Consider the following 24853-nt stretch of genomic DNA (forward strand, 5'->3'; position numbering starts at 1 on the left):
GGTAGTTTTAAGATAAGATTATGAATATTGCTCTCAGATGTACTATGTTAATGAAGTGTGGTTAAGTGTAAGAGAGGACCATGAGTCCTAACTTCACCACTACAAATAAAGGCAAATATAATAATAAATATAATAATCGTGCTAAATGCAGAGAGTAAGGTGTGCTTTCAAACAAAGATATATCGTTTCTGGAATTTATGCACAAGTAACTTACAATATATTGTTGTGTGGCATTCTAAATGTTAAACATTGAAAGAAAGTACCCGAGCAGAGCTGGGTACTGCAGCTAATGGTATCACCAGGTGTATGCATAAGTTCTTGCCAGTTTTTGTGGTAAAGAAAACACGCAATTGTCAAGGGAAATTCATTTTTTGTTTATTCAAAATATCGGCCACTGGCTTCTACACACTTCGCCCATCTTTCAGGTAACTTATGAATACCATGCCAGAAAAACTGCTTGTTTTTTGCGGCAAACAATTCGTCAAGCCATTTTCCAACTTCCTTGAAATTGCTGAAGTGCTAGTCTACGAGCACATGCCCCATTGATGCGAAGAGGTGATAGCTGGAGGCAGGTTGCGGTAGTACGGCGGATGCGGAAGAATGTCCCATCCTAGCGATTTCAAGGTGTCTTTCACTGTTTTTGCTGTGCGAGACGGCACATTGTCGTGTAAAAAAATCATTATGCCATGTCTTCCGGTATATTCTTGTCATCTTTCGATCAATGCGTGATTTAAATGAATTATTTGTTGAGTTTGAGTTGGGTCATCATCCAGTAACGTCTGCAATTGCTGGTCTTCACACTTTTGTGGTCTACCAGAGCGCACTGCCTTTCACATTGAAATCACCCCGTTTAAATTGTCGAAGCCATGTCTCACATGTTCTAATCGATGAAGCGTATTCACCATATGTTTCTATCAGTAAACAATGACTTTCCAGAGCCTTTTTCTATTGATTAAATAAGAAAAGCAATCTGTGCCGCAAATGTTCTTTTTCAGGCACAAACATCGACATGATCACTGAACGATACAACACAGATGCTAGTGTTTCGCAGACTGAACTTGTGTGTGTTGGTAGGTTGTCAGACAAACGAACTGATTTATGTGTCGAATTCATATGCTGCGTACTGTTTGCTGGATCCATCTCTTAGAGAAACCGGAAAAGACTAATGCATACACCTGGTATATTTTTAAAAATAAGCCAAAGGTATTTTGCCAAACATCTAGCCTGTACTATGTGTCACAAAACAAATAAATAAGGTGGGAAAATCACAAATACTCCTTTTTCCCCCCACAGATCCCACCTTAAAATGGTATACCTCATGTATTATGAAGTAATAACGAAGGCAGAGGAGGACAGACAGCACGAGTAAATCTAATCACAGACTATCAAAATATAATTACAGCCAGCATTAACACTTTCAACACCACCATATTTTATCATGGACCCCAGCAGTGAATTGGGCCTTTTCCCTCAATTTTAATACATTATTACAGAACAGCAAAACATAGTACGTACCTGATTTTTATATCATATGAAGGTGTTAGCCATGTAAAATGATGTTAATCACGAGGTACGTATCTGAAGTAATTTAATTATATTAGTCTTATGAAATACAAAATGAATCATTCAATGTGGCTACCTAAGCCACAAACACAATTACATTTGAAGTGCAAAATTTACCTATTTAGGAATAGTTTGTTTTGGTATAGCAGCACTGAAAACATTGGGCTATGTGCACAGTACAACCTTACACTCCTTGCACCAACATCTACTGGCTTTTTGTGGTACAGGTGAATCATCAGACCGCGTCTCCTCGTCTAAACAAGAAAAATAAGCCCGAATTTCTGGAAAATGAAAATCCGCAACCTGCTTCTACCAATAAAATATGCAAGATATCACTAATATTGAGCTGGCGTGAGGGAATGTTAGTACAGTAACAGAGCTGACAGTGCGACATATTTGGCACACACCGAGTGCTTCGGTAGAGGTCAAAGCAAGGGAAAAACCTCCCTTTTAATCGTTTCAGTTAACTTCCTGATAACTGCTGCATTCAAGCGGACGCTACACAAACTAATACCAGCAAGCAAGGGATGGGAGTTGCATGGAGTATGTACAGCTGCCTATAAACACGAGCGAAAATCACACGCGTATGCAATACGGGCGCCATCCACAACCAGGAAAGCAGAGCGTCCATATCCCGCATGGGCATAGTGTTGAAATTTTAAGCCTGTATCTATCATTTGCTTTAAAAATAAATATCAAAATCAATGCCAAGGAATAATAAAAGAAAAATTTAATCTCATATATCATATCTTTATATTTTGTTCTCTACTGCACCAAGTTCTCACCTGGATACTGGCTTCTATTCGGGGAATGGATCCCAGAGCAGCTCCTCTACCCTCTGGAATTTCTATTACAACAGCATCCTTTGGCTCTGATTTGAATTCTTCAGTAAACCGTTGTACTTTTTTACGCTCCCGAGTTCCAGACAGCTCCAAAGGTTGATCAAGCAAGGGTACTGTTGAATACAAGGTTGTACAAATCAAAACAATGGTAGTGACTTAGGCATATCTTCCCAGAAACAGAGTTATAATATACCATTCTGGTAACAAAACATCAATAATTCAATCATGGTCAGGTTACTAAGGAGATAAGTACTGATTTCATCAGTGATACAACAAGAAACAGAAGTACAAGAAATGTTATCAACTCCAAAACCATCAATATAATAATTAGGAATGATTAATGCTCTCAAGGTGAATACCGTATTTACGCGAATAATACTCGCACATTTTTTTTAATTTGGGGTACGAAATTGGGGTGCGGGTATTATTTGCGTCAATGTTGCCATTATTTTCTCAAAATCATCCTTCCTAAATTTAGGGTGCGGGATTATTCGCGTAAATACGGCGGTGGGGAATACCCACACATTTAAAAAAAAATTGAGGCACGAAATTGGGATGCTTTTTTTTTTTGCATCAAAGTTGGATTTTTTTTCAAAACAAGCCTACCTAAAGTTAGGGCGCGGGGATTATTCGTGTAAATACGGTATATAAACCTAAAGAATCACAGATGGCTACATGGTATCATTCATGCTGCCATAAGTTTGCATTCAGGAGGCAGTGTATAATAATAATCTATATATTAAAACAATTGATAAAAACTAAAGCCAGTCAGAAGGGCCATTCTATCTGCTTGATTTCCTTCATTTTTTTTTTTTTTAACTGAAAGGTATTCATGCATAGATTTGTCATCAGGCACTATAACTCAGTTAACTTTCGCCTTCCTCAAATTATTTGATAAAATCAATTTTTTGTCTCTTTGAAGCTATATCTTTGGCTCTAATTGAGGTACGGAGTTCCTTTTGACCTAAGAACACTTAGTGGATCAAGATCTTTCATTTCAGCTCTTAACTATTCAAATTGGTTGATTCTGAGGAAAGTTATGAGTGCACATTCAATTTGACGACCCATTTCTTAACCATTTTTTTCTCATTGAAGCAATTAAATCTTTCGTTCTAATTGAGGTACACAGTTCGTTTTGGTCTACAAACACTCAGTGGATCAAGTGCTTTCTTTTGAGGCAATAACTACTTAAACTGGTAGATTCTGAGAGAAAAGTTATGAGTACATTTGTCTCCGTGACGAAGATCTTTCAAGGACTTTTCAACAATTCAGCGCGTAGTGTTGTTCCAAGGAACGTTTAATTCAATTTCTGTGTGTGATGTATTTTCAAGCGTTTTGTTGACATAATATTACATTCTATTACCGCAACAGATCGTGCTTTATTTCATTAAGTCGGAACTTTGCAAATACATCCGTGAGGAGGGTAACGAACAACACCATACTTTGCACATTGCGGTCGGAGCCAGCAGGAAACTCCTAGTAATAATAATAATGTTGTTTGAGTCATCAGTCCATAGACTGGTTTGATGCAGCTCTCCATGCCACCCTGACCTGTGCTAACCTTTTCATTTCTACGTAACTATTGCACCCTACATCTGCTCTAATCTGTCTGTCATATTCATACTGTAATGGGTACAGGGTCCGCCATGTCAAGTCGCTACACGCCGAGCTCGTCACCCATCGCCCCCACCCCCTTAGACTTGAGTGCGCCAATCGCGAGCAACATTTACGTGCTGGGCGGGCCCTTCTCTCTTCTGTCCGTAGTTGCGCCGCGTGGGACGAAAGAAATGACTGTGCGATTAATCTGGAGTGTTCCATCTCGCGATGTTCCTGGACCCGTCCAGCATCCGGACGATTCTAGAAGAACCAACACAGGTATATAAGAGAGGAACGACCTGCCTGGAGTCAGTCGAGAATTGGAGAGCGAGATTGAGTTCACTGGAGCGCAGTTAGTGATAGCCTGAGAGAGTGCGGCCCGATCGAGTATCTGTCTGTTGGAGCCGAGGACTCGTTCCTGTTTTCCTGATGTCGTGTGTGTGTGTCCCTTGAGGCTGGCTGCTGGAGGAGAAGCTTGAGTGTTCTGGAGCGGCGAAGAAGGGAACACTAGGAGACGACGTGTGAAGACTGCGGAGTTCAACGGGTTGGGTGAACAGCGGATACTATCTCGACCTGCGAGGCTGACGTGTAAGGTGTGGACCGCGACAGCGCTAACGAGTGTAACTGAGTGGCTGAGAGAGTGTACTGCAAATAATCAATGACTGTGTGTATGTGTGTCATTGTAGATGGAACATAAGAGAAACTAAGAGAGAGAGCGCGTACAGTCTGTAAGTGTGTGACCGTGTACGCGTAACTTGTTGCTCGGCTATCGTCTGTATGTGTGTAAATCTGTAGTTGTAGTGTTTAGTTAATAAATCTATGAAATCGAAGCTACCAGTCTTGTGTTAATTGATCATACTACCCCGCCAACTCGTTACAATACCTTGATCTACCCCTACCGTTCTTACCACCAACACTTTCTTCAAAAACCAACTGAACAAGTCCTGGTTGTCTTAAGATGTGTCCTATCATTCTATCTCTTTTTCTCATCAAATTTAGCCAAATCGATCTCCTCTCGCCAGTTCGATTAAGTATCTCTTCATTCGTGATCTTATCTATCCATCTCACCTTCAGCATTCTTCTGTAACACCACATTTTAAAAGCTTCTATTCCCTTTCTTTCAGGGGTTGTTATCGCCCATGTTTCACTTCCATACAATGCCACGCTCCACACGAAAGTCTTTAAAAACCTATTTCTAATTCCGATATCAATGTTTGAAGTGAGCAAATTTCTTTTCTTAAGAAAGCTCTTCCTTGTTTGTGCTGGTCTACATTTTATGTCCTTCTTACTTCTGCCATCGTTAGTTATTTTACTACCTAAGTAACAATATTCATCTACTTCCTTTAAGGATTCATTTCCTAATCCAATATTTCCTGCATCACCTGCCTTCGTTTGACTGCACTCCATTACTTTTGTTTTGGACTTATTTATTTTCATCTTGTACTCCTTACCCAAGACTTCATCCATACCATTCAGCAGCTTCAAGATCTTCTGCAGTCTCAGATAAAATAACAATATCATCGGCAAATCTCAAGGTTTTGATTTCCTCTCCTTGGATTGTGATTCCCTTTCCAAATTCCTCTTTGATTATCTTTACTGCTGTTCTATGTAAACACTGAAAAATAGGGGGGAAATACTGCAGCCTTGCCTCACTCCTTTCTGGATTGCTGCTTCTTTTTCAAAGCCCTTGATTCTTATCACTGCAGACTGATTTTTATACAGATTGTAGATAATTCTCGTTCTTGGTATCTGATCCCAATCACCTTCAGAATCTCAAATAGCTTGGTCCAATCAACATTATCGAATGCCTTTTCTAGAGATACAAATGCCATGTACGTGGGCTTGTCCTTAATTCGATCCTCTAAGATCAGACGTAAAGTCAGGATCGCTTCACGTGTTCCTACATTTCTTCTGAAGCCAAATTGATCTTCTCCCAACACAACCTCAACATGTTTTTCCATTCTTCTGTAAATAATACGTGTTAAAATTTTGCAGGCATGAGATACTAAACTAATGGTGCGGTAGTTTTCACACCTGTCAGCACCGGCTTTCTTGGCAATAGGTATAACAACATTCTGCCGAAAATCGGATGGGACTTCTCCTGTCTCATGCATCTTGCACACTAAATGGAATAACCTTGCCATGCTGGTTTCTCCTAAGGAAGTCAGTAATTCAGAGGGAATGTCATCAATTCCAGGTGCCTTGTTCCTATTTACGTCGCTCACAGCTCTGTCAAACTCTGACCTCGAAATTGGGTCTCCCATTTCATCAGCATCAACAACCTCTTCTTGTTCCCGAACCAAATGATCTACATTTTCACCTTGATACAACTGTTGGATATGTTATTGCCATCTTTCTGCTTTGTCTTCTTTCCCTAGAAGTGGCTTTCCACCCGAGTTCTTAGTATTCATACAGCTAGATTTCCTTTCTCCAACGGTTTCCTTGACTTTCCTGTATGCAGCATCTACCTTTCCTAGAACCACACAACCTTCGACATTCTTGTACTTTTCCTTCAGCCATTCTTCCTTAGCTACCTTGCACTTTCTATCCACTTCCTTCTTTAATCGCCTGTATTCTTTTCTGCCCACTTCACTTCTAGCATTCTTGTATTATCGTCGTTCATCAATCAGGTCTAATATCTCCTGAGTTATCCACTGATTCTTAGTTGATCTTTTCTTCCTTCCAAACATTTCTTCAGCAGCCCTACCGATTTCATTTTTCATGACTATCCACTCTACCTCTATTGTGCTTCCTTCAGCCTTTTCATTTAGTCCTTGTGCAACATGGTCATTGAAAAAATCCCTCACACTCTTTTCTTTTAACATGCCTAGATCCCATTTTTTGCATTCATTCCTTTCTTCAATTTCTTCAGCTTCAGATGGCATTTCATGACCAACAAGTTGTGGTCAGAGTCCATGTCTGCTCCTGGGAATGTTTTGCATCCAACTCCTGGTTTGTGAATCTCTACCTAATCATAATGAAGTCTATTTGATACATTCCAGTGTCTCCCGGTCTCGTCCACGTATACAGCCGTTGTTTGTGGTGTTTGAACCAAGTATTGGCAAGGACTAAATTATGACAAGTGCAGAATTCAACCAGCCGATTTCCTCTTTCGTTCCTTTGTCCCAATCCGAATTCTCCAACTGTATTACCTTCTCTTCCTTGGCCTACCACTGCATTCCAGTCTTCCATCACAATTAGATTCTCGTCACCTTTATTATTTTATGAAATACTTCCTCTCATGCAGAGGCTTCCTTGTGACAAAGTAGACTTTTACATTTATTTTTAGAAGAGAAATAGATATACTGTACTTGAGAAATGTTGAAGGTAACCTAACTATTACAGTGATTTCTTAGAATTATCAGTGAGCCCCTTAAGGCTATGATGGCAATCTCCCGTAACGTTGTAACTGGCAGACATCTGTTTCCAGAAATTAGCGGCGGCAAAAGCGGGAATCGTTCCCCTTGCTCCAATCATCAGACCTACTATGTCGATTTCCTCTATGTGGTATTTCTCCTTGTAGTAAGGAATTGTTGGAAAGTAAATATTCCTTTCCTCTAGGTTAACATCTGAGGGCTGCAACTTATGGCTTTCAAAGCGAATTGTGGAGTCGATGATGTAACCTCTCTTCTTATTCTTGAAAGCAATGATGTCAATCGTTCTGCTGCTTCCGTGGTCCGCCAAGACAGGATCCTCTTCAAATACCTGGAAACCATGGTCTTTTAGTGTTGCTGCAATTAACGAGCGGATGTTATGATGACGCACATTCCTCAAAAGTTCACCATGAGGACAAGATCCCAGAACATGCGCAAGAATTACAATCTCCTTGAGGCAGCGCCTACAAAGGGAATCCGCTCTGAGATCTTCCTGGTACCGATCTAACTGCTGAAATGTTTGCTGTCATCTTAATTGCTTCACTCCATTCACTACATAAGCCTTGATGGTCTCGAATCCAGGAGTTGGCAGGAGTATTCTATCTCTTCATATATTCTCTCGACTTCATCATCCGCTGAGCTAGTAGGCATATAGACCTGCACAACTGTGGTGGGCATTGGTTTGGTGTCTATCTTGATGACAATTCGTTCACTATGCTGGTCGTAGTAGCTTACCCGCTGCCATATTTTCTTATTCATTATTAAACCAACTCCTGCATTTCCCCTGTTTGATCTTGTGTTGATAATTCGGTAGTCGCCTGACCAAAAATCCTGTTCTTCCTGCCAACGTACTTCACTTATACCAACTACACCCAACTTTAGTCCATCCATTTCCATTTTCAGATTCTCTAATCTACCACAACGATTCAAACTTCCAACATTCCACGCTCCGACTCGCAGAATGTCAGTATTCATCTTCCTTATGACCGCACCCTCTCGTGTAGTCCCCACCCGGAGATCCGAACGGGGGGAATATTTTACCGGGGAAGAAGCCAGCATCAGTACATCATTCATACAGAAAAATCTGCATGTCCTTGGGAGTTAGTTACGGCTGTAGTTTCCCACTGCTTTCAGCTGTGTAGTAGTATAAACACAGTTAAACCATGTTGAGTATTATTACAAGGCCATATCAGTTAATCATCTAGACTGCCGCCCTTGGAACGTCCGAAAGGCTGCTATCCCCCTTTTGATGAACCATTCCTTAGTCTGGTCTCTCAATAGATACCCATCCGATATGGTTGCACCTGAGGCTCGGCTATCTGCTTCGTTGAGACACGCAAGGCTCCCAACCGCGGCAAGGTTACATGGTTCGCAGGATGATAATAATAATCTTACAACTCGCTGACTACCTCTACGGTTTTTTGAGAACCTGAGGTGCGGAATTTTGTTGTGCAGGAGTTCTTTATTGTGCCAGTAAATCTACTAACACAGTGCTGACATACTTGTCTACCTTCAAATACCACCGGACTGAGCCAAAATGAACTTGGCAATTTGGGCTCATTATACGAATGTTTCATCTGAACAGTGTTATGTGGCTTAAGATGTTGATAATATACGAAACATGTACCACTTTAAACCAATAAGCTGCCTTAAGCAATTTAGTGTATCGACAAGGTGGAAAAAAAAAAAAAAAAAAAATACTTAGTTGTGAATCAAGTTTTTATGTTACAAAGCCTTTCCCCCCCCACAGTGTATTGCGTCTTGGTGATTCACAACATGATGGAGAACGTGAAGCGTGAAATGGAAGATATCGCAGGAGACCACAGACTCCACCTGCAAACAACATCGTGATGTCCTTAAACGAAATCCGGGCTACGGCATCATGATAGCTATAAACAAATATCTGGCCGGTACTGATAATGTGGATCTACCAGTATGTTTAACATCTACATGCGCTCCGGAATTCAAGTACTGCCCTCTCACAGCCATAGATGTAGGGAGGTCATTCTCTGCACTGAAGCTAATTTCGAAAAACAAACGTCACAGATTATAAGCAGAAAACTTGGAGAAGACTGTTGTGTGTTGTAGGGTGTACAGTGTAAAATGAAAAAGGGATGTGTTTTAGGTGTGTTCCTTCACGTTTGTATTTTTTAAAATGGTTTTTCTTAAAACCTTACCAATAGATTTATCACTTGTATTCACACACTGTGTCTTATTTAGAAGAAGTATGCGTATTGTTTTAACAGTGAAATGTGATAAATTGATATGTCTCACAAACTATGCAGGGATTGTTTGTATTAGACGAACAGCCGCAGCCGTGAGATTATTTTGCCTTTCACTCAGTTGTTTATTGATGATGATGCTTGTTTAAAGGGGCCTAATATGTTACGTCTTCGGCCCCTAATGGTATGATATGGACGACATGACACGAATAACAGGTATTGCCAGCAAATTATCAACGATTTCTCGTCGATATCATGAAGCCAATTTTAAGTTAATGGTTATTAAACACTTGGAAATTGTGCAGCAGGAAGAAAATACGGTATAGGACTAACTAAAGTCAATAATTGATGTTAGCGTGAAGACAAAGATAGCTAAAAAAATGCGTACTGTACAAAAAATGCATTCAGTGGTCCGCAATAAGGACGCTTTAAAGAAGTCGAAGATGGAATTGTGAGGTATGTGCAAGAAAAGCACGCTGACCTTCAACACTCGCGATAAGGCCTATACATCGCCAGCAGCTGAAGTTGGACGTGCGTGTAACGGTAGCCGGTTATATCTGACGCTGAGTAAAAGTAACAGTTTTATAGACAGGAAGAATATTTTCCTGATGGATCATCGTATTGTACAGACACAGGGAATAGGTATTGTCGGCAAATTTTCAACGGGTTCTCTTGAGTATCATGCCATTTTAAAATTAGTGGTCATTAAACCCACGGAAATAAAGAATAATTGTACAGCCGCAAAAAACGCCATAACAAAAGCCAATGTTCGGCGTCTAAAAAAGCGTACCGTACAACAAAGGCATTCATATGATTTTACAAAGCATTTTTTGAGCCTGATATAAATTTTTTGAAGGAAAAAGTGGGGTTTGTCTTGAATTCGGAGAAATACAGTACTATAATTTTTTCAGAATGAAATTAAATACACACTTCCACGAAAAATAACAAACAAGTAATCCATAGTGTGGATATCATCCACGGAAACGCAAGTTTTGAACAAACTGATAGCTGTTTCATACCGATTTTAATGTGTATGGGGTTTTCCCCAAATTTCATACAAAAATCGGGTATAACGACAATCCGCTATAGGGAGTAAATTTTTCGCTGTAATGAATTCTCGCTATAACGGAAATCACATCCAAATATCCAAATGTAGGAAAAGGTATGTATGTTGATGAAGTGTTATGATAGTAATATTTCAGTTTATTCTCAAGTAGCAATGCCAAAGATAGGGAGTTTTAATGAATATGAAGTGTGATATGTCAAATCTTAGGTTACCAAGGTCATAAATATTGACAACTTATTGCCAATTTCAAATCAATATAGGTTAAATATGGTAATGTTTTGATAAGTGAAGTGCATATTACTCGGAATAGGTTTGTTGTTGATCCATGAAATACCAATTTTAAAGAGTTGAGAAGTTGAGTTATGCGTTACAATGAATTGAATACATAATATTTGTATATGTGGCGATAGATGAGGAAAGGGATGTGTGATTAAGAAATAATGTTGTCTTGGATAATGTAATTGACGAATTGTGATAAATATGAAGAGGTATACGAAAAGATTTTACGTAAGGTTAATTTATGAGAGATCAGGTAACGCACATATGGATTGAGGTTATTATAGATGCTAGTAATGGCGTGAAATATGGAATAACCTATGAGTTAATGGCAATTCGATATTGGAGTTACGTGTTAATAGTAGATTATGGTCGTAAAAAATAATCTCAAGTAACCTATTGAAACTGTACAGTGTCCTGTACAGCTCATGGGAATGATATGTGCCTTTCTACTCCATTAAAATTACTCCTAAAGGTCGCGTCATTGGTAGCAGTATGGGCGAAGGGGATCGAGCGGCGTCCGGCCAGAACGAAACCCGCGATAGAGCGCCTGAAAAACAAAGGGAGGACAGAGCAAGAGCCAAGCCCCCGCGGAAATACCCTCTCAACTTGCAGAGAGAGATAGAAGAGGACGCGATGCTGGAGTAGTCAGATACGCCCCGAGGTGTGGCTTAGCTTCCCAGAGTTCCAAACTAACATAAGGAACTTCCGGTTTTTTATGCACGTGTCACGGGTGCCAACGTCGGATTTTGGCGCGTAAAGAAGGGAATGATATTTTGATCCAGACATAGGAAAATTATGTGAGACGCACCATTGAATAGAGCGGAATTTTCTGCGGTTCCCAGACTAAAAATATGTAATAACTTATTCAGGGGAAGAAACGAGGTCACCAGCTGTCCAGATGTAATATATCGCTAACACATGTGAATACAACGGCGTCACCCAAGCTAAGAGTCGCGCTCAAAAGATGACTCCACCCTCCAAAGGACGCTATGAATTAATCAAAGGCGGGAAGCAAATTACATAAAAACTGCCGATCGTAGGTCCAGCACGCCTTGCTCAAATGAAAGGGCAGACAGAGGGCTGCAAGATGCACTATTTAAATGTCTTCAATTCTTGGTATGAAAGGAGCTCTTGTTCTTAATGAACCGTGAACGTTGACGCCCCCAGGCTTCCGGCGGGCAAGATGATATAGGCCGGGCTGGCCATCACAGAGACAGTTGTTCTTTGCGGGTCGTTGAGACGGACACTGTGTCCCGCGGTGCTCCAGTTTACAGTCCGAAACCCTTGACCGCTTACTGAAAGTGCTATTGTGTCCATCGCCTTTGTGAAGTGAACGGGAGGCCAAACGAGCCTAGGTGAATTGTCTCTGTGCTGCGTGTCAAACTAGTTAATCCGCGAGCATAATTTACAAACAAGTAGCAGAATACGGCTCAGACAGTGCCGGCTTTAATGAGTCAGTGAAATTCATAATTTGGTATCACCCAAAGTGTTACTTTGAATCAGGGGGCTCGAGTCTCGTGAGCCACCCGATCCCTGCTGTGAACGCGCCCGCCGCGATTTGAAAGACCGCCTTATTCGTGGTGTAAACTCTGGAAATAGAGGCCGTGTGACGAGTGTAAAGTGTCACCCATTTGGATTACTGTAAGATTTCAGCTGTGAACGAGTTCCCCAGGATGTCGGACTTGTATGGACCAGGGATGAAGGACTGCACGCCCGCCACCTACCGAGTGGTCATGGAGTACTAAGAACTTCACCATGGGTCTCCCGTGGAAGGAGAAACAACGGCCACCAAACAGACGAGTGATGTCCAAATCTAATTTCTAAGCATGTCACATAACCGGGGGATAGGATTAGATTTCTTTGTAAATATCAAAATGTTGTAAGATAATGCATGTCCTATATGGAAATTTTATTGATCTTTAGATAGTTGAAGTAAATTCAAGGGGGCTAAATTCCCGGACGACTCATTTTTTTTGTTTCTTAATGATTAGCTTATCGTGAGGGTTATATTTTTAGTAATAGGTAGAATGTCCTAGCAAATATGGGAACCAGGTTAGGAGAATATTTGAGTTTCCCTTAGGGGTGGTTGGAACAATAGTGCTGGCGAGCAGGGAAAACCATGTCAAAATGTTGGTAGCTACTGTCCCACGTGGCTGTCGTATAGACCGGGGAAACTCATGGGTCAGTCAGACAATGCATGCCTAGCTTACACATATAATCAGTGCATGTACAGCAAGAAAGAAGAAATCCCGACCGAGAGAGGTATATGTTGTGGTATTTAAAGTAGGTGTGAGGAACCATGTGCAAGTCTCCCGTGATTTTTGATTAATTGGCCAGAATGGTTTGGAGTGTTTTTTTTTTTATCTATAGCCGGGGTGAGGCCCAGAGGCAGGAGTCTCTAATCTTTGGTCAGAAGATTTAAATATAAGTATATTTCCTGTGGGAGGAGCGAGGAGTGTGAAAAGGCAGGAACGAGGGGTCATGAGAGCCATATGCCCAAGGGAAGAAGATACGCGGTATGAGACGTAGTGAGAGGGCCGAATACCCGAGTAATTTACGATGAAATGAGTTAGAAGTGATCGTGCCCACAGTCGGCGCTCAGCGATAATAATGAGAGAGAATAAAAGAGTATTTCATGGGGAATTCCACGATAATATGAATAAACAAATGAAGTGGGCCATGGATATGTGCCCCCGAGACGAGAGGGTGGACGTGTGAGGGAGAGAAGAATCTGGCGTGGCCGATGAATGAGAATGGCCGCGCGAAGTGAATGACCGCCCTTCCTTGTTTTTTTTGTGAATGTCTGGCTCTCGCCCTCATGACAGAAGGATCGCGTTTGCACCATTGTATTAAGACTTGGAGCCCTGGCTCTCCACGCGCCCCTCTGTTTGGTTTAAATGGCTTAGCTAAGAATACTTGTATAATGATAATATCACGGTGATTTTTAAAGGTATTTAATAAATGAGTAGGGATCTCCCCCAGATATCCGGTGATATGAGACTATAGCTATTCTAGGGATCTACAGAAACCCACAGTACCTCTCGGTCGGGAGTCGGCCAGTTCGACTCCGGATTATGATGGCGCCCTTGAGCGAGCTGCTCGAGGCGTGCGCCTTGGGCCGGAGACATTGATAACCATGCTGTTTCTATCTAGGAATGGCTCTCCTTTGTGCATGAAGTGTATATATCCGTATATCTGTGTATGTTTCGTAATTATGTGCATATATTTTTGAGTTCAAACAGAACCTATGTGCACGTTGTGTGGTCTTGGTGATAAATGAGGAGTCCGGGGTTTAGCAAAATGGTATGTGTGTTTGTTTGTGTATCATGTAAATGTTTCTTTTAATATGAAAATTATGTAGCGTAGGCCCCGGTTATGTTCGTGCTAAGAACAACAAGTAATTTGTGAATAGGGACTTCAGATCATCTCACGGTGTGATCGACAGAATAATATAAAAATTTCATGAACGGTCTGAACTAATGAGGAAAGATGAACGATAGCAAATCGCAAAAACCTCAATCATACCGTTATGCAGACGACGCCCATGGGCGATTCATATTTTTTAAAGTGATCATTATTTTCTTTTCCTCCCATATGTGGAGAATTCATTGTATAGAGCTGTGTCAATTTCTTTGATATGTCGTATTTGAATAAATTCGTATTCGTAACCCCTATTTTATGATTCTTGTCATTTGTAGCAGTGCTAAGCAGTATCCACTAGGCATTTGAACCCAGAGATCCTACTTTCATATTATAGACATAAGGCTCCATCTTAAGTATTAGGTTTTTTTTTCTTTCTTTCGAACGTACCACTCCCCCAAGTGCTCAGGCTGCCGGGCCGGCACAGAAAGTAGGAAGGGGAGCGGTTCGAAGCTCGTTAAGCAATTCGACCCGCTCTTCAATCCAATCTTATCCGTGGGTGTTTACCCCGTTACTTGGAGGCATTCTTATGCGTGGGTCATCCATTCGAAGCCCGGAAGGGTGTACTATAATTAACTTAGATGGCAACTTCTAAGGAAATTACATATAATATTTAAAGGCTTTAAGCTAACTTGAACTGAAATAGCAAATCATTGATTGGAAATACGATCTTATCTTCATTATGTTACCCTATCACTGCTGAAGAGTTAGGACGTTTATCTATGGTATTCCTTGTTGAGTTGCAATCATATGATTAATTCCTATGAAGTGATATCGTCCCCACTCTGGCAAACTAGCGAAACTGGCAAACTAAGGAATGTGTAGTTCTGAAGTTCTGGTCTAGATTTTGTTATTTATATATTGACTACCCTCTGAAAAAGTCTCACATCTGCAGCTCGTTCTGTATACCTAACACATAAAACCAATAATTAAATATAAAAATTGATTTGACATGAGTAATCACAACTTCTTTCAGCTCTCCTAACCTTTTGACAGTTTGCAGATTCGTTAGTTTGCCAGAGCAGGGACGATATGACATAAATGCAACCTGTAAATAATGTTATTGAGACTATTTAGGACAATCCTAACTATGTTTGGGGAAAGTATGTTGAATATGATTCTTCATGATATAAAATTATGTTTTATTATTTTGGTAGGTGCCACTGATAGCTACAAAATGTGAAACTAATCTTGCTCTGCGTATGTTTAAACAAGTAAATAATCTTCAACATTGGAGATGAATGAAAATTTCCACAAATCATTCTTAGTTGACCTGAAAACTTTATTTTCATATTACTGTGAGATTTCAAAACATTCAGACCATGTTAATTGTGTTATTTTTTTACATTATGAATTCTTGACTTTTTTAACGCTTTAAATAAGAAAACTAGGACGTATGAGAAGTAGTTGAAGTTAGGCCAAGATGATTTTCATTTAACTAATTCAAATCCATATAGACTGATTGGAGATGAATTAAGTTTTGTTTAACAAATCAAGACATTGGAAGAGCTGATGATACATTTTTATTTATTGACGGAATAAAATGAGCAAAAGCGAAAGAATGAATTCAAACCGAGATTGATAAAGAAATATTACTGTAAATAATGAAAAATATTTTAACTTGTGATTTAACTAAGCCATCATATTCTTTATTATTTGAATATAGTAACTGAGATTTTTAATCCATTATTATTTTCATAGATTATAATATTATTATAAGATGATCTCATGGTAGATAGCTAGTTATTGAATCTGATACTGATATTTAAACTTGAAGGTCCATAAAACTTATATATCGCAAATAAAAGGGGGGAAAAAGGATAATTCTCAGTCGAAGCCACGTTAAAAAATATTTTTTTCTTTGGTTTAACGAAATCCCTTAGATGTTCTCTGACATTAGCTGTGGATTTTCTAGAATGTCATGAATTATGGACTTGAAAGAAACATGGGACTTAAACGGAAGAAAGAGACGAGGCATAACGACCACGACTGGTTTAGTACTTACCACCATTTCCTAGTCAATGCAGTGTTAGTAATTGTTGTTTAGCAGAGAGATTTATTTCTGTTCGAAGGATGTTTTAACCTATGCCCAGTATCTATCAAAAGTTCTTCCACTTGTATTGTGCTTAACCTAAAACGCTCGTTGTATTCAAATACAGTGTTAAACTAGAAGTTTATTCTTTCCCTGTACAGCCGGTAGTTTTCCTTTTCATCACCATCACTGTCACTACTGCTAGACCACATATTTATCAAAATGTATCTGAAATAAGCATATTTAAATAGCACTAGTACACTTAAATATTATTGTCCTTTCACTGGTAGAGAATACTTCCCAGTTCACTAGTAAGTTACAAGTACTAGTACCTTCGTGGAACACACCCACAAAAATTCACTGGTAATTTGTAAGTATGGAGTAGTAAAGTACAACTGTAGAAAATTATTTTGTGGAACAGAAACTCTTATTTGTACTAGTTACTAGAGAATTTACTTGTAATGTACAAGACCATACTCTTGTGGAATAGGCCCCACCTGCTGTGGGATGAGCAAATACCTATGAAAACAAAAATGACATTGTACAAGTCTTATTATACACCAATTCTTATATACAGTCTCAAAACCACAACACTCACCAATAGAGGTAATTCCAAACTCCAGACAGCTGAAATGGAATTCCTACGCACTATGATCCAGAAAACCAGGAAAGACAAGATCAGGAATGAGAAAATTACAGAAGTAGGAACAGATGACTCTCTCCTCAATAAGATTAAGATATCAAGACTGAAGGGGTTTGGTCACATGAAGAGTATGCCAGTTATCAGAACTGCAAGGAAGGAATTTGACAGAAAAGTAGAAGGAAGATGACCCGTGGGAAGGCCACGAAGGATAAGGATAGATTTAGTTAAGAACGATGTACTGCTGAGAGGTCATGATTGGGACAAGTTGGTGGAGGAGAAATGGTACAAGAACAGGATGAGATGGAGGAGGCTCATATACCACACCCGGGAAACTGGAGATGGTTTAGGACGATGATACGGGGGAAGCTACTAATATCTGCGCGCGTCGTCCGGCAGACAAAAGCTTAGTAATCCAGGGTTAATGTGTATGGTAGTGAATCAGGCGTGAAACTCTGGATACAGACAGGGGAAAAACTAACAATGAGCGAGTTATTCACACAAAAAAGTTCTCTGAAAATGTTATGGTGTGGGCGTGCATTTTGTTCAAAAGGGGTTGGAAGGATCAAGATAAGTATCGGTACAATCAATGCTGTGGAATACTGCAAAATCATTGAAACAGAAGTAATGAACACAGCTAGGGAGCATTTCAGTGGTAAAAACTTTGGACCGTTTATATTTCAAGACGACAACGCCACTTGCCACCAATCAAGGGTTGCACAACGTTTGGCTGATCTGAACTTTCATCAACTATGGTGGCCAGCAAACTCCCAAGACATGAACCCCATTGAGAATCTCTGGTCAATAATGTCAAAAAAGCCTAGTCAGTATTGCTGTGCATGCAAAATTGAACTGATAGAGAGGATCGTTCATGTCTGGTACCACAAAATTGAGCCTATGTTGTGTGAAAGTTTGGTTCATTCAAGAGGATTCAGTCTCTCAAGAAAGCCTGTGGGAAATACAATGAATATTAAACTGTTGATATTTGTGAGGTAAATTAATCACATTGTACCAAAAGTTAATTTCATTCAATAAAACATCACCAACGGTTGTTTTAAACGTACCTTACCTGTTCATTACGGAGCAAAGAGAGGATGGGGATATTATTTTTGGACCGCAGTGTACAAACTTGCGGTGATCAGTTACGCTGAAACATACGGGAATAGGGCAGCGGACCGCAAGTATTTAGTGTCCAAATGCAACATGGGGTACTGTGGTAACAGAGAAGTGCACTTCCAGCGACCAACAAGTCTCGCAAAACATTTCACGAACCAAAAAAGCAGCCAGATTCCGCAAGTAGAGGAGGATCAGCTAAAAGATGTACGATTTTGTTACACAGTGTTGGATAAGCCGTTTCTCATGAAATGCTGTATTTTAAGGAATGAGAAATTGCCCCTGCACATGGAATCAGTGCCTCGGATTTGAAGGTTAGCTGAGGCTTGATTATTTTTATGAAGAGATGGACTTTTATCTCTTACGAAGAACATTATGACAAAAAATGACGAATCACTTTGTGATTGAGAAGTGTAAAGCGAAGGAATATTTAATCTCCCAAATAGGAATCGCATGTCAGACGCCAATCAGTTTCCATATGCCAAAAAGTCGAACAATCGATAAGAAAGGAACCTCAAGTGTTATTGCACGCGCTAAAGGAAGCGAAAAACAACAATGTACTGAACCCATAATTCTACGATGAAAAATAATTGCAGATATTTATTTCAGCTACAAATAACTTTTTTGAGAGTAGTCATGTTTTATTTCAAGAGTCTCGCTCCCCCTGTGGGAGCAGAACTCACCGTGACAAGCGTGCCACCCTCTCGTGAAATGCCGGGATACTTCGGTTGACATCGAGTACCGACTAATTTATCAAATTTGGAAAATCCTTCATAATGAGAGATTTTGGCGACATGGTTAATCCAGGAACAAATGATCAAAATTACTAATTAACATTACATGAAGACAGAATCCACAGGGTGAATTTAAGTGCAATTAAGCCTGGAGGAAAGTTGGCGTCCTACTCGCGGATATGCGACACGCGTCGAGGTCATCTCTGAAGAAAGACCGCGAAATTACGTCAGAAATAAATTTATTAAGCCCATTGCAAGTATGGAAAAAATATTAAATTAACACCATAACGAATTATAATTCTGTCTGAATCTGTGGAATAAATTTCAAGAAAGTTGGTCCAGCGGAATTGGAATTAGGATATTGCACCACCAAGTTTCAAGGTGAGGGTAGCGTCCTCTCGGAGGGTATAAAAGAAATCCCCTCCACCTACATTCACACATTCTATCTGAAGGTCTGGGCGGTGGAAACCACGTCGCTCGGCTACATAAACGTGCGGGATTTGTGTCTTAAAATTAACTTATGCCGTCTATTAATGGGAATGATAGTAGAGTATTAAACTGAAGATGACAGAAATTTTCCTGAGCTTCCGCCAACGAAAATTGAAGGCATAGACATCTGCTTAAAATACATAGCTGATTTCATCTTTTTACATTGTGTGTGTTTGATATTGTGAAAGGGAGTTTGGAGGCTAGTCAGAGAAGGTCTGATTTCGTTATCTTTGGAACACCTGTTATTATTAGGGTGAACAAGGACAGAGTCCTGGGAAACAGTCGCAGTCGACTGCATAGAGGGAAGTTCGTCGTACGAGTAAAGCGAGGAAAGTGCGTCATTTTGTGTTGTTAATCGATAGCGAGTGTAAAATCTGTGTATTTTTAAGTTATCTATAAGAAGATGATGTATCCTGTAGCCACAAGTGGCTAAATTTGAGGTCAGCTGGCAAAATGTAGCCAGAATCTCTAAGATGACTCCTTACAGGTCTGTGTACAATTTGTATTAATGTTTGTTTGTCCCAATAAAATTTTTCAGTGCATGTGTCAAATTAATATTTAATAATGATCAGGGCAAGTGTTATATTTCTGGTCGTCGTGTGGGAGTCTTCAGGGCAGAAAAATCACATTTAGAAACTGTAAAATTCGAAGTTTAAGTAATGTGTTAAAATTCCTTGAGATATTGTTCAAACTGAATAAAGTTAGGAAGGTGATAACGATAACGTAGTCGTGGTGAATGCGATAATTTTGAATATCCTACGAGTTCAGAAAATTTAGTCGAAATAATAATAATAATGTTATTTACAGAAGGATAAAAATTTTCAATATTAAACATGTATTTAACTGAAGGGTCGGATAGATTTGCGTTCGTTTCGAAATCCAGTGAAGTCTGATAACGTTAACTTTATTCGTGGGAAGTTAATTTTTGTAACACCGTGTATCTTGTGATATGGGAAATCACGGTATGTTATTTTGTCCTTGAGGTGCGAGAAAAGTTGTAATAAAAATGAATGAGAAGATTCTTTTAAAACTGTTTGTCACGGGAGTATCAAGGTTTGAAAGATTCTGAAACAAAAAGAAATGGATTGTGTCGGAATGATATGTTGAGAGAATAGTTGTGTAGATGTTGAAGGCATAGAAGCCTCTTTTTAATGAGTAATGCCGCCGTGATAGGTGATAAAGATGAATTTTTGAGACAGGCTATATTTGTCAATGACGAAGAATTTTTGAGACAGGCTGTATATTAAATGTGATATTTCTGAGGCAGGCTGTATTGAGATTCCGTTAGCAACCCGGAACAGCTGACTGGTTGAATGATGGTCCAAGTCGAAGTGAGTGGTTTGTGACGCACATGATGATTTCAAGTCAAGAACTCCCCGTGAAAAATAATTTCTGTAGAAGTTTGTAGCTTTGGCAGTTAAGTCCAAAGGACGATTTATGTAAAGTCAGCATAGTGAATATTATAGTACGCGACCTCTAAAATATAAGGGCATTCTGAATACACGGTTGGTGTTATTTAACTGTTATAACAAATTTCCATTCAGTAAATTTCATATATGAGACGATAAATTATCCTTAAATTGGAAACATTGTAGGATGAGATATTGGATGTCATTAAAGTGATAGTTTGGCTGTGTAGATTTATTGAATTTCGCTTCACGGGATAGTTTTGGATATGAATGTTTGGAACAGTGAAATGGTAGGCGATTTTGGGCCTCACCCTAGAACTATAGTGTGGATTTTTGCGATGGTGGTGATTACTGTTTTGGCGATATTCACGTTATGTTAGACGTGTGCTGAAATTTGTTATTATTTTTCTCAAACTTCACTGCGTATGCTGAGATCATGTTTGAGTTGTGGATTGTGTAGCCCCACGTTATTTATTTTTAATTCCATGTCTTATTGACGAGATAGAGACTTAGTTTCATTTCCAGACTTGCGTTCATTTTGTGGCAAGATTCGTTTCATTGTGTGCTATTGTTTCGACAGGGTTTCCAGCTAAATATCAAAGAGTGTGTTTGAAGTTACGATTTCACCTAACATTTTAGAGGATGAGTAGACATTGCAGTTTCTGCTCGACAATAGATTTAGGACGTTACGCGTTATCGTAGGAGTATACTGATGAATAGATATCCTCATTTTACGCTCGACGATAGGTTCAGGAAGGTGTGTATAGATGTTAGTGTTAGGGTGTGTAGACACTATGGAAGCTCGACAATAGATTTAGGGTGTCGTCTGTATATATTCAAGTCTTAGGTTAGGTGTTTTTGTGAAGTGACTTGAACGATGGTAGTGTCTGCAGTAGTGTATGCAATGTGAAGAGTGTTAGCAAAGTAATATTGAGGCCATGTTTCGGCACAACCCTTACCAGCTGGAAGCTGTTTACACAAGATTATGGAACCACTAGTGGCATGAACGTGAGGGTTGTCCAGCATTGGATACTGAGTTAATGGTGATTGATTATTTACTGCTGTTTGCCACATGTGTTTCAGTTCATTTAACTTTAGTAATTTAATTTTATTTCTTGACTTAATTATTTTGTCGTTCAGACATCCGATTGCTTTGATAGTGTGCGTGTTGACACTTAGCTTATTTAGGTGAGACTTTAGTTACGAATGCGGTTTTGATTCGTCAGCTGGATATATATTTTTTATTTTCAATTTTCGTTCTTTCATTTTCATGACTGTGGTCTATCAATAACTTGTAGTTAGTTTACTGGGACAAACATAAGTAGATGGATCTGTAATGGTGGTTATAAGTTGTAATACGGAAAGACTTCCGTAGATTGTTTTTGGTATTTTTGATTTCATTTTATCATGTGGACTTGTAAGTATATTAAACTTAACGTAACTGTTTATAACCTGAAAGTTGGTTTTATAAGAATATTTTTCAAGTGATTTGCCACTTTTTCTTTAACTTCATGTTTGGCATTTCTTCTAAATGCATGATGAATAAGTGTTTCCTGCATTTCTCAGTTTTGTACCTTCAGAACAACATAACATAAGATCGCTTCGGATCGAGTTGTTGTTGGTTCCTTCTGAACACTGTTTGGGTGATGCATGTTTCAGCATCAGGATTATTCCATAACTTAAGGATGTCACGAGATGACAATACATGGTGGAATTTTATTTTTAATTATGACTGCTGCTGTTAACTTGTAGTGAACACCATGCTTGCCAGTGGCATTTCGCAACCTATCCAAAGCAACTGAGAGTCAGGTTGGTTCGATTAAGGGTCCATTCGGCGGGTGTTTCCATATCCGACAGGGTATTTGACTGGTGGATAACCCTAATTAAATGTATATCTGGAATTCTACTTGTTGAAGGTCAGATTTTCCACGGATCGTGTGGATTCTCAGTTATCGTTTGGATCAATAGGTGCCCGATTTTCAGGTTTTATTTTCATTTTTCGAAGTTTTCACTGTCCACTAATTTGTAATAATGTCTACTTTCCTTCGAAGAAAGTTCTTCGATGAATGTAACAGATAAAACTCACGGAATGCAATGTGACTGCGTTAAAATGTTAAATGATTAACATTTTTTAATGAACGATTTTATAACATTTTTTTTTTTTTTTTTTTGCATTTTGATAATTCAATAAAAGTTAGTAAGCACATACAGTATTTGCTCCTCATTTCAAGTAGTTAGACTCTCTTCTGAACTCCATCGTTTGGTAGAGATCGTGACCGTAATATCCCCGCTACAACCCCAAGATTTAAGAGTTCAATATTGCTCTACTGCAACAGCTGTGGCCGACCAACGATGGAATGGTAAGTTCAAGGGTTCAGTACTGCAATGCTTGCTGTAACAGCTGATGGCAGAAAGCTTGCACATTACGTTGTTCTAAAACGAAAACCAATGCCCAAAGAAAAATTTCTGCGAGTGATCCACGTCGGTATTCAAGAAAAAGTGTGGATGACACGTCACTCGTACAAGATTGGATGTGAATGGTTTGGGGAAATCTCGCAGGGTGCTTCCTTCAATGCCTGGTCCTTCTCCTGTTGGAGACTTTTTTTTTTGCCGGTATGTCATGGTTATGACATTAGAAAGAATTGTACTTTTATTAGTTCAAATTTATTTCACTTCAGGTCGTATTGGCAGATCGTAAGGGGAAGAATATTATCCAGTGTCGGTACTTCAAACCCACGTGTCTTAACCTACCCTATTTGACTTCTCAGAAAAAAATATCAAGCCGGAATTTCACGCCAAATGACGATAACCTCAAATGAGTTGAACAAATTGTGTTTATATTATATTTGATGTATCCTTTGAATGTAAATGAATTGTAAATAATTTTTTTAAATATCTGAATTCCTTGAATAATTTACGCATCTGAAGTTTTCGCCTTTATTTTTTGTCAAATAAGTGTGTTAATTACACTAGAAAATACGGTATTTAAATTTCTTAGTTGCCGAATAGAGGTTAAAAGGAAGTTAAGCTCTTTCTGTCACCTGTCCTAGCTCAGTGCAATAGTTAGTCTTGAGCAGTCTTCCCAGTCACTTTTTTGAAGTCGATAGACACGAGAGACATTAATTGACAAACTATCGTATTTATGCGAAGAATCCCCGCATATTTTAAAAAAGGGTTTTGAGGCACAAAATTACGGTACGGGTTTCATTTGCGCCAGGGTTGGCAACAAGCTCCAGGCTCACCTAGTTTTTCGATGTTGAGTGGACAGTTATGCTTTGTGTAACCACAGATGGAAGAAAACTCCCCATGTCATATTTAAACGGAAAACAATTCAGACTTTTAATTCTAAACTGCCTTTACATTTAAAAAAAAAGTATTTTACAGAGTAATTCAAAATTTCTCTGTGTTACGATAGAACGTGCAGGGGTAGCTCTCCGCACTTTTGCTCACTTTGGCGTATCTGTAGTGTGTTTCATGTTTGAAGTTCAAGTGAAATCGTAATTCTTTTGTATTCAGCGTTTTAAAGAATGCTACAATATCATGTAGCAGGCAGTGTGCGGAGAAGCAGAATCCGCGAAATACGGCGATGCCGACAGTTGGCAAAAAAAAAAAAAAAAATCGTGGCTCATAATCACTAATTCGTAAGCACCGATGAAACTGCATCTTTGCTTTTTTTCCACGCTGAGCCCATACAGACTTGTGGTAATGTACTGTGTTGCAATGCAGATGAAAGCGAAAGACTTCCTTCCGTCGTCATAAAAAAGTTTGATAAGCCATGATGTTTTAAGGGCGTCGGGCACTTTCCATGCAAGTGTAAGGCATGTAAAATTCATACAGTACAGTAATCCAATGAATAAAGCACTTGCACAGGGAAGCCAGCATAATTTATCCTCTTCCTGACTCGTGTGTATTTTCTCTCGTTGCGTGAGATCATGTTTGCCACTGATTTATCCAAGTGCATTACTTGAATGTAAATGCACCTTGTTGGGTACAGTTCGGAAATAATTTTCTTCCATGGCATTTAAAAAGTTTTAAACTGTGAATCAAGGTGATTGCATATGTTAATGGGTCTTA

At 39.3% G+C, this 24853-nt stretch overlaps 1 protein-coding gene across 2 annotated transcripts in view; it reads right to left on the minus strand.

The window, feature by feature from the left end:
- Nucleotides 1–24853, minus strand: part of Dek (protein) — a 147793-nt gene that overhangs the window by 111952 nt on the left and 10988 nt on the right. For both annotated transcript variants that reach the window (XM_067143325.1, XM_067143324.1), the window contains exon 3: nucleotides 2349–2518. In XM_067143325.1, the coding sequence (XP_066999426.1) occupies nucleotides 2349–2518 (170 nt within the window). The remainder of the gene's footprint in view (nucleotides 1–2348; nucleotides 2519–24853) is intronic.

The sequence above is a fragment of the Anabrus simplex genome, chromosome 3 (genome assembly GCF_040414725.1).
Source record: "Anabrus simplex isolate iqAnaSimp1 chromosome 3, ASM4041472v1, whole genome shotgun sequence".
Lineage (NCBI taxonomy): Eukaryota > Metazoa > Arthropoda > Insecta > Orthoptera > Tettigoniidae > Anabrus > Anabrus simplex.